At 35.8% G+C, this 10,749-nt stretch overlaps 2 protein-coding genes across 6 annotated transcripts; both read right to left on the bottom strand.

The window, feature by feature from the left end:
* Nucleotides 1–416: 416 nt before the first annotated feature.
* On the bottom strand, nucleotides 417–6,684 carry LOC110753342 (PHD finger-containing protein 6-like). 5 transcript variants are annotated; one of them, XM_088253289.1, is made up of 8 exons: nucleotides 4,736–6,684; nucleotides 3,565–3,610; nucleotides 3,118–3,284; nucleotides 2,744–2,828; nucleotides 2,207–2,436; nucleotides 1,987–2,116; nucleotides 1,607–1,825; nucleotides 417–1,499 (listed from the first exon to the last, which is right to left on the bottom strand). In XM_088253289.1, exons 6-8 carry the CDS (start codon nucleotides 2,081–2,083, stop codon nucleotides 1,387–1,389), a joined length of 429 nt encoding a protein of 142 aa, XP_088109415.1. In that variant the 5' UTR covers nucleotides 2,084–2,116; nucleotides 2,207–2,436; nucleotides 2,744–2,828; nucleotides 3,118–3,284; nucleotides 3,565–3,610; nucleotides 4,736–6,684; the 3' UTR covers nucleotides 417–1,386. The 5 variants fall into 4 exon arrangements, with proteins under 5 accessions (XP_088109415.1, XP_088109416.1, XP_088109418.1 ...); XM_088253292.1 differs by having other exon boundaries at nucleotides 417–1,494; XM_088253291.1 differs by lacking the exon at nucleotides 3,565–3,610.
* Nucleotides 6,685–6,840: 156 nt separating this feature from the next.
* Nucleotides 6,841–10,455, bottom strand: LOC110753344 (histone deacetylase 5-like). Its single transcript, XM_088253293.1, has 9 exons — nucleotides 10,113–10,455; nucleotides 9,610–9,933; nucleotides 9,072–9,283; nucleotides 8,577–8,642; nucleotides 8,168–8,349; nucleotides 7,934–8,020; nucleotides 7,589–7,724; nucleotides 7,390–7,511; nucleotides 6,841–7,125 (listed from the first exon to the last, which is right to left on the bottom strand). The coding sequence occupies exons 2-9, from the start codon at nucleotides 9,642–9,644 to the stop codon at nucleotides 6,916–6,918; spliced, it is 1,050 nt and encodes a 349-aa protein (XP_088109419.1). The 5' UTR covers nucleotides 9,645–9,933; nucleotides 10,113–10,455; the 3' UTR covers nucleotides 6,841–6,915.
* Between the last annotated feature and the right edge of the window lie 294 nt (nucleotides 10,456–10,749).

Here is a 10,749-nt window from a genome sequence, read left to right as displayed (position 1 = left end):
GTTCCATAAAAATAGGATACATTATCTGAATTTTCTTTTAATTTAATTTTTTTAAATATGAAAAAGCGTGAATTTACCATATTATCCTCATTTAATTAATAATTTCAATTCTTAATGTTTGCATTAACCAAGGGCATTTTTTGTCCTTTTGAATGTTTCACCATTCTCTGTCTTTTGCTTTATATATATAGATTAATTGGGATGAGCCTGGGCTTGCGTATGATCCATCTCATGGCTGCAACCCTAGTCCATGCATTTGACTGGACATTGGCTGATGGGCTAACCCCAGATAAATTGAAATATGGACGAAGCACGCAAAATTTAAGGTTAAATGCCTTTTTTGCTTATTGGAGTTTATACGAAATTTCAATTTTTATTATCTCGAAAAAAAAATATTAACCAAATGAGTCACTGTATTATTGAAAGTTTACAATTGTTGGGTTAAATACCTTTTTAGTAATTGAGTTTCACATGAAATTCCAATCACTTCAACATAAACAATATCCATTTTGTATGACATCAGCTCTATTCATGCATGTTACACTCTAATACCGTGGTACAGAATACTTTACCAAAAGTGGCGGAGTTGCAGGCTAAAGTCTTGGGGTGGTTGTGGTGGAGCCAAAGCGCCGCCCCGTAAAACGCTTGTAAATAGGATTTTCCGAGATAATAATCGTCTCGGAGGTTGCAGATGAGCTTGAGGGTGGTTAGGAGGTCATGTGACCAGGCCAGCGGCAGAAGTTGGTCGAGAGATTTGTAGGGGGCTCGGGTTTTTGGTAGGACGCGAAAGTAGAGATCAAGGCAGGGGTTGCCCAGTGTTTTTGTTCTCTGGGAGGAAACAACAACACTACGGCGGAGAGCGGAGGTTGGGGAGGAGCAGCAGCAAGATCAGTTGTATAAGGAGCCACTAGTCTTCTTCTTGTTAACTGCGTTTTTGTAACTGTTTTCTTCTTCTTAGCTTCTCTGCTCTGCTCTGCTTAATTAGGGCTGGGCTGGGCCCAAGACTTTGTTACGTGATGAGATTGTAACACCTTCCATCAAATATGTTGGAGCAGATTAGGATCTCACGTTTGAGAATTCACAAATAACTAAAGTTATTGCATCTGCATAGTTAAATACATCTTCTATCATCAAACCGAGATGTCACCTAGCCAAAAAAGATCCAATACAAGTAAGAGGCGCTACAAGCAGAGGACTCTGTTTTTTCTTTAGGGGGGTATATATATTTTTTGTTGAAAGCTAGCTATCTAGTCTACTGTGGCTATGTCCCAAAGGGGTCCTAGATGAAGCCGAGTCTACTGTGGTTATGTCTGGTTAAAAGTTGGTGATGACTCTTGAGCTGCAGTTTCAATCTCCATGGTTAATTAACAGTTGAAGATGCCCCTGTCATTCACTCAGTTGAACCAGTAGCACTTTGAGGGCCTGCCGATTCCTCCTCCTCTGTTTCAAGGGGGATTTAACCTCTTCTTTTCCCAAGTCTTTTGTAAGCCACATCTGGTCTTCATTTATGACCAGGGTTGAGGATAAGCAGCATCAGTATGTTCCATTGATAGATCAAAAGAAAGTTCTTGTTTAAGGATTGAATATCAAGGTTTATAAATAGTACCTGATGATGATTTAGTGTTCCAGATAACCTTTGAATCCCTCGGAACCACTATATCAACTCTTCCCACCATCTTTCCACCTACCATGTCAACTTCCATATCCACAATCTTATTGTCATCCACGTTTTCTTGATCGACCGTTGACGGGAGTCCTTCAGGTACCTTATTATGAGCAACATCCTTCTTTATACAACGAAAGATTCCCCATAAGAAGTCTGCCACTGTTGACATGAACCAGAATGTTAATGGTAGATAAGCAATGCATCTAATACAGAAAAAATCTAATTAAAAACTCCGAAAAAGGTAATCCAAATGGACTACACACACAAAAGAAAGCTGAAGTCATTGCAAGAGAGGAGGAAATTTATAAGAAAAAACTAACCTCGTGAGTCTAACTGTAGACTTCCTGATGTAAATATCAGCAACTCCATCCCCTTGCTATCAAAGCAAATTCGAATCATTGAATCTTGGTTCTCCATGCTGTTAATCAGCGAGCATGGTTCTCTCTTGATCTACAAATCAGTAGGGACAAAATGTTATGATAGTTGCATCACCAACAAAACTCAAATATCAAAACCATGCAACCAGAAGACAAAAAATACCTCTCAATGTTTTCATCAGGGAAAAAGTAAGGGCAACATCTTCAAGGACAGGGTCATCGTCTTGGAAGATATCAGTCCAAATACTGGATCGAGGAAGCCAGTTAGCATTGAGGATGAGAGGCATTTTTTGTGAAAATGCATAGGCTTTAGGATGGACCTTACATGGAGGTCGTGCTTGGAACCTACCAATGAATTCTCCAGGTGTGGCTGCATCAAGGATGAAGCCTCCCCTAAAGAAAGAAACATCAATGAAGCTTTTGAGAGCACTTAATTAACTTGATATATGTAAATATGTAAAACAGCAGCCATGACAAAACAGTGCATTCAGAACATCAACATAGGATGCAAAAGCGAACCCACCTGGAAGATTTAAGTTGTAAAAAAAATAAATAAATAAACACATATTCTTAAGGAACATTTTTCTCATCAACTTTTAATACCAAACAATATATTAACTCTAATTCAAATCAAAACATGAGTTGGCGACATCATGATAGAATACACATATGTAACATCTTAAAAGGAGAAGTTACCCACTTCCAAGGAGCATCTCGAGCAGGAAGATTCGAAGGCTTTAAATTGAGGCCATCAAAAATATTCACGAGATCTCTTTCTTCATTATCTGCATGATTATGTTCAACAACACAAGTGTTACCACATAATTTATAAAGGTAGGAAGGTAGGTTCAATAAATGGCAAGCAACAAAATTACCCACCACAGTCACAACTGTGATACAATTTCAATGTTGCGAAGATATGTACTCCTAACTTGTTAGGAAAGATTTGGACACCCAAAAATAACACCTAAATATATTACCAATTTTATCAAACTTAAAAGAAAACTTAAAGAATAACCAATTCTGCAGTTCCAAAATAAATAATAATAATAATTTGTAAGTCATAACCCTTGCCTGGACTGGAAATAGGTGATGAGTGCCTCATTGTTGAAACTGTGCGTGGCTCCTTTACTGTTTTGGACTCCATCTTCTTATAAGAAGTTTCACCAAGACATCCGTTGATTGCTTCTCCCCAATATGCTCATTTCCAGAAGCTACGGAAGTCTTCGCTTCTCCTATAACTGAGATAAGAGATCATAAGCATTGCACATATAGCATCCATTTACCATAGGAATAAAATGCTATCTTCACACTTTTAATAACACATCCAAAATATTTTGAACAAAAAAAGCTAGTAGATACAACAAGTCTCTCTCAACGCTTTTACTAACCAAATTCTATTGCATGAACTCTACATTAATAGCAATTTATAATTTTTCTTTTTATAAGAAACACAAATTTAAGTTACAAACTTTCATTGAAACAAAGAAAGAAAATTACAAGAAAGAGAATCGTACTTACAATTGTCCAACAAAAGAACATATTACTTCAACTCATAGCTCCCCCTCTGATCAAGATGAATAATGAATTAAACTAAGAAAAATATCTCTATAATACTTTTGTCTAAGACGTCTAATAAAGGCTAAAAATCTAGTTTGAGAGTAAAAATTTGTCTAAGGCATCTCAAACAATCCACATAAAATCGTTATCATACACCAATTGCAATTGCACCAATAAGAGCAACCAATTGCACCAGTAAGAGCAACCAATTGCACCAGTAATAGTATATCAAAAGGCAAAAAGTTTCACTATCTAGCATGTACTCAATCATTCATATATACAAGGGGAGAGTGGAGATGATGTGGCTCATAGAATCAAAGCACGATAGGTAAAATGGAGGGTTTTGTTAAGCACATGTATAGCGTGATCATCTTATTTTGCTAGAATTGAAAGCTAAGTTTATAGAACATCTGTTAGACCAGCCATGCTATATGGGACTGAATGCTGGACAGTTAGAAAACAGACATATTCATAGTTCCTGTAGGCACATATTAGCCAAATGTTACATATTAGCAAGGCTATATGGGACTGAATGCTGGACAGTTAGAAAATATGTTACAGCTATATCTTTTGGAAATGTCTAACTGAACTGACGAAAATAATTCAGCAACTGAATAGGAGAAGAAACTAGCGATCAGACCAACAAACTTGTGGTTCAAAATACCATGCATGGAAGGACATACAATGGTGATGAGAGTAATTTAAAATACTTAGGAAGCTAGCAAGAAACGTCTTCTAGAAGGATCTTTTGTGGTATAAGTTCAATTTTGACCAACTTTGTGGGATTTGGTTTTTCAACTGAATTTTGTGAAATAATATTTTTCTTTATCAGTTTATCCGTGCATATTGGAAGGCTAGCTGGTGAATTACGTTTGTAATTAGAACTGCTTGTTCACCTTCATTGTACTTTTATCCATTTTTATTAATCATTTTTCTATGTCTTCTTTCTTTTAAGCAAGAAACAAGATGCATTTTGATTTTGATTCACTGATATTATTCAGAAGACATACTATTCAGTTCTTGATTGAAACAGGCAAACAAAGTAATCAAATGCATGCACGCACAAATGCAGATACAGATATGCACGTAGAGAGAGAGAGAGAGAGAGAGAGAGAGAGAGAGAGAGTCATACGGGTGCTCAGTACTTATATTGCATTTAATGCAAGTTGCAACGAGATCTTCATCAGTAATACCACCACACACATTACATTGTCCGACCTGAAAAGTAGAGCAGATCACATTGAAAAGATTAAAATAACTCAGCCAACTGAAGCTTAAGCAAAATATTATGGCAGCCATGGTGGAACTATGATATCGTAAGACTGAATGGTTCTTCTATAGTACTGCATGCATATCCACATTTTTCACAACTTCTGTAGTAGTTTATTATTCCTCTACTAGTCAGTCCTTAGTTAATCTCACTAAGAGCCAGACTTGCAAAAAAGTTAAAGGCATGCTAATGGATACAAACTAGGATGGCAATCAAGTTGTATAATATGTTAACGTTGTACTTAAATACACAAACTTCTCTCCTACAGTCCTTAAGGCATTTAAACAAGGTCATGTTTCTCAGTTGTTCAATCAAGTATGGATGGCTGAGATGCTCTCAACCATCCCACGTGTGATTTAATACCTAAGAACATAGACATCATCTAAATGGTTCTATCTAACAAGAGATTATTCAAATCAACCAAATCATATCCAATCTTGTCAGGGAAGCAAAGTCAACAAAATGTGTTACAACTCTTGAAAAAGAGTTGACATTACATGAATACCAAACAAAATGCAAATGCAACAAGAACACCATATGCACATTGATCCTCTGCCTCTTTGGCATGACTTTTCCACAATTTACACAAAAGCCATCTAAATTTTTTTCTTTATATATTAGATTTTCAATGTAGCATTTAAAATATGTTTGAAGCATGTATAACATGCATTTGGTTTGCATGTCCAATACATGCTTAACAAGGCATTGCTTCTTTTGAGTTGAGACCAACCATGCCTTGTAAAAATAAAAGGGTGGGAAGTATTAGAAAGAGGCATAACCCAACTTGGACCAAATTCAAATTTGTAAACGCTTGATTTGGATTTCATTAAGTGTTGTTTCATAATCATCTGCTTACTATTATAGGCACTCTGGGGCAAAAGGAAGCTTAATCGCAATCATAAAACCAAGAAGAAGAAAAAGGGACTTTATACAAAAAGAAATTAAAAATAATAAAACAAATGCCAGTAAAAACAAATTTAAGCAAAACCAACGGAAAAAAGAAAAAAAAGAAAAAACAAATCAACTTACAGCCAAAGGAAAACAAAAATCTAGAATAACTTATATCACCAACAAAACTAACCAGCCAACGCAGCTAAACCATAAAGAATAACACAAGAAAATGTGCATTACTTAAAAATATTATTAAAAAAAACAACTACAATGGCCCATATAAACAGTAAAAAACCAGACTTTCCAACTGCAACGTACTAACATCGAAATGCGAAAAACTGATGAATCAAACATTATATTTACAGAGCCGACAATAATAGATGGAGGACAGAGAGGGTGGGTCGGCAGCAGCAAATGGACAAGTAAGGAGACAAAAAAGGAGCTTTAGGGTTAATCAACACATTTACCATGTGGGTCTCCTCAATGGAGGCTATCTTCTAGCAGCTGCAGCTCATGAACTCACTCACTCATAGAGAGAAAACAGAGAGAGAAAGCAATTATCAAAGGAAGGTCTGTTTTCTGAAAGAGAATGTATCTTGACCAGATTTTGAAGAAACTAATACAACTGTACGGATGGGGTGTCGTGGCATTTGCCTATTGGCTATTAAGTGTTGTACACTGTACCCGCTATTCACGATCCTTAATACAAAGCTTCGTGCATTCGAGCTGTGTGGACCGTGGTTGATAAAATCATATTTATTTGGTTTACCAGCCAAAGGTTAGATAGTTAAATTAATGTTCTTTTTTTTTGGGCGGGAGTTAAATTAAACGTTAGGGACCATCACCATTATGTTGGCCCAAAAAACAACAAAATTGCAGTACCAGGTTGTTTGGTGCCAACATAACATGTTACAATTTTCAAGCACTAAAAAATCACTATCTGTTGTTCTCGTGGTCCATTGTAATAATATCATCAATGTGACAAGTATTTGTGGACCTGAATTTAGGAGCCAATATCATGTATGAAACTAACAATTTGTAATTTGCTATTGCGCAAGCATTATGAATTGGTTGACTTTTGCTTGTAAATTCATGTATTTTGAGAAGGAATATAATATCGTACAAAAGATAAACAATAGGACAGAGTTGAGTCACAAGAAAACAAACGTAATTCTATACAGGCACATATAAGGCTTATCCTGGATGTTGCTTTTAGGATTAAGGAATGCAACCCCTCCAGGTCCCCATGTATGTGTATATTCACAACCAAAGAATAAGCGATGAGGGAAAGTCTTCCACATAATCTCCTTAGGCGGAGTTTTATCCCTCGAACCAAGATATGGCTTTTTCATACCTTCCACCTGAAAATCATATTGCAGATGGAAACAAGAATGAAAAGAAAATGTATTTTTAAAACATGAGGGGCATTAGGCAAGACAACAGAATTCAGAAGTAACCACATTGTAACATTTCCTATTCATCTAAAAGACTGCCACCGATTTTTATTGAAAACCAAAAAAATGAAATTTAAAAACAAAGTACAAGAAGAAGTAGGTGTTATTAAAAGATTAATGTTTCATATTTAACATAAATATTAGAATTTCTATTTTGGAATTGCGTATTACCTGTCCACCTTCAACATAGCAAAGAAATATTTTCAACCACAGATTTGATCCAAAAGTAGCATACCAGACGTCAACCTTTGAAAGTTCTGATCTCCAGGTGTTAGAATTGCTTGCCACATGATCTGAATTCAGTTAATAGCTATTGTATGAACTAAAACAAACATTAAAAGCATTTACTGAATCTGAGTTATCAATTTACCCTGAATACTTTCATCAATTCTCAACTTCGAAAGGGGCTCTATAACATCCCGAAGAACCTCCTCAAGATGTTTAGATATGGCATTTGGAGCTTCATAGTCCTCCTCTTCAGAATCAGAGCTTGAGGTCAGAATATGCTAGAATGGCAAAACAAATATCATAGCAATATTTGTGGGGAACAAAAGAAATAGCTACCGAGTATCGAGAGAAGAGTGAGAATCATCCATTCCTAAGTTGTTTAATAAAAGCTTTTTGGGAAATAATCAAATAATTGAATAGAAGTATTGACTACTCAACATCAGAAGCAATAAACAAAGAAGTACTGATGAGAGAAAAGGAAACATACAGCAGCTGGAGGCGCTTTTTTATTCGTTAGCTTCTCAGGTAATTCATCAGCAAGCGATGGCCAGAAAGAACTTAGTTTCTGGTGAACCTGGAAAGAAGATTACATATGCATTAGAGAAACAAAGAACTTTGAAGCATATTACCAATGACTCACGTTAAATAATAATCGGCTAGAATGAACAGGAGGAAGAAAAGGATAAATAATAAACCAAAAAGGTACCACATGTCATTTTACCGCTTGTATCACACGCCATGTAGATTCAAATGGATATGCCTCTGAAGACCCACGAATAGGGTTGTCCTCTAGCAGAACTTCAACACAAGCAAGAACTGAATTTGCTACAGACTCGAGATTGTATCCTCCTTCTAAAGCCAACACGATTTTACCATGGGCAAAATTCATCAGTTGAAGGACAATAAAAGTAATATAAACACAACAGCATCTAAAAATTACCCAAAGAATCACTCCAAACCAAAATTGCAGGGAATTTATTGAACTGGAGAGACAAGCCCAACCGTAATAGGAAGCTAGAGAGGAAAAGGGGGAAAAAACCGCATCACAAATTCAAAATATTTCAAACATGATGAAATAATCAAGGCCAGACTAATGAGAAAAGAGAAACAACATTAAACTGTAAAAATGACCTTCTTCAACATAACCGTGTATCCATATGGCGTGACACAACAACCCCCTAGAGGATCACCAGCAGCTGTTTCAAGCAAATTCATTTGAAAAAAATTATGATACTTAAAGAGTTACATATAGAATAAATAAATATCTTACCTTCCCAGCAACTTTCTTCAGAAGATTGCATTCTTTCCACTGCATTGATTTTAAAAGTGGCCATCTCCAAATGATAAAAATGAACAAAATTAACAACTACTGAAATTGGGATAATTAGTGATAATACATAGTTTCATAACAACACCCCGTCCCCCTTCCCATCAGAAGGGAAAAAAAAATCATGTTGAGATGGTATTTAAATTTTTATGAGATGACTACTCTTGAGTTGAGTAAGTTTCTTTTATGAAATACTATTTGATATCTTCACAGCACAACAAATTACAAACCCCTACTAGTCAGAAAAATGGAAGGTATAAGGAAAAATATGTTCAACAGAAATGGTTAATCCACCAACCTGCATCAAATCCTGCAGAGACTATAATTAAGTCAGGATTAAATTCCTTGGCAACAGGAACCAAAATATGGTCCCAAACTGCAAAATAGTCTGCATCCCCACACCGACCATTTTCCCAAGGGACATTAATGTTGTATCCTGCTCCTGGTCCTTCTCCAATCATAGTATATAAACCATCATCAGTAGCTGGATAAAAGCTTCCAAACTCATGCCTGACAAAAGCACAGCTTTATCCGTCATCATAACTAAGAATTTTGATCTTATGAGGGACAAGTCAACCAAACAAGTTACAAGCTAAAAGCTCCAATGATAAAAACTTTCGATAGAATGGAAAGGTTAGAAATTGTTATGTCACAGAATCCTTGAAAGCGTAAGCCTCTTGATAGCAACTTCTAATTCAAGAAAACAACAAAGCAATGTCATGCAGCAGATCTTAACAGCACTACATGAAGCAATCTAACTATAACTTTGTGCATGTTACACATAAGCTTAAATGATCAAGCAAAAGAATGAGTATCAGTTCAAAATTCTGGCATACCTATGAACAGAGAAGAACAAAACACGAGGATCCATCAGTAACCTCCATCGTCTCTCCGTCCCTCTGAAACCCAGAAAGCAGGACTTTGTATAAAAATAACAGAAAATCTCTGTGTTCCGATGGGTCTTTGTACTTTGGTTTGGACTTCCCACGCTTTGTTTGTTTGGATTTTTTTTTTTTTTGGGGTTTCTTTTCCACTTTTCCTTTAAACTTTAAGTTCTTTTATTTCATTCCTTTATTAATAAATCAAGTTTGAAATTTCCAAATTGGGCCGTCCTCAAATTCATACACTGAACCATGAGGAAAGAGAATCACCCAACTTTGCTGCAAAACAGTTGCAGTTGCAATGATGCTATTAAATATTCATAAACCAAATGCATCATAACAATATCACTATAATTGATTCAATGTACAGAATGCAAATAATTGGATAATTTTCACAAGTTGAAATATTACATTGTCAAATCAAACAACAAATTGCCAAAAACCAATATACAAATTACCTCTGCACACTACATCACAATGTGTGAGAATGATAATGAACCTGCATGATGCTACATTTTCTTTTTAGACCGGTTTGCTTTATTGGCACTTGATGCTCTCTACATAGTTGCATAATTCCAAAATTTATCAGCGCAATACGATATGAAATAAATATTAAGAGCATATTTATTATTTATTAAGTATGCAAAAATTTAACTAGGATAAAATCCTGCGACTGAAAGTGCTCACAGAGATTTCCATTCATGCACTGCATCTCTCTCAATTATCTCCAATGATGGATTGGCCAAAGCCTCCTTAGGAGATAAGAAAAGTTGAAAGTGCTTATGCAACTCGTGCTTGAAGTCTCTAAAACGCCTAGCCATGACTAAATCGATACAAGGCGTTTTAGGGACTTCAAGCACGAGTTGCATAAGCACTTTCAGCTTTTCTCATCTCCTGATGAGGCTTTGGCCAATCCATCATTGGAGATAATTGAGAGAGATGCAGTGCATGAATGGAAATCTCTGTGTGAGCACTTTCAGTCGCAGGATTTTATCCTAGTTATATTTTTACACTACTTAATAAATAATAAATCTGCTCTTAATATTAATTTCATATTGTATTGCGCTGACAAATTTCGGAATTTTGCAACTATGT

The sequence above is a fragment of the Prunus avium genome, chromosome 5 (genome assembly GCF_965620075.1).
Source record: "Prunus avium chromosome 5, drPruAviu1.hap1.1, whole genome shotgun sequence".
Classification (NCBI taxonomy): Eukaryota; Viridiplantae; Streptophyta; class Magnoliopsida; order Rosales; family Rosaceae; genus Prunus; species Prunus avium.
Note: the sequence above shows the minus strand (reverse complement) of the source record. Positions and strands in the feature narration are given on the sequence as shown.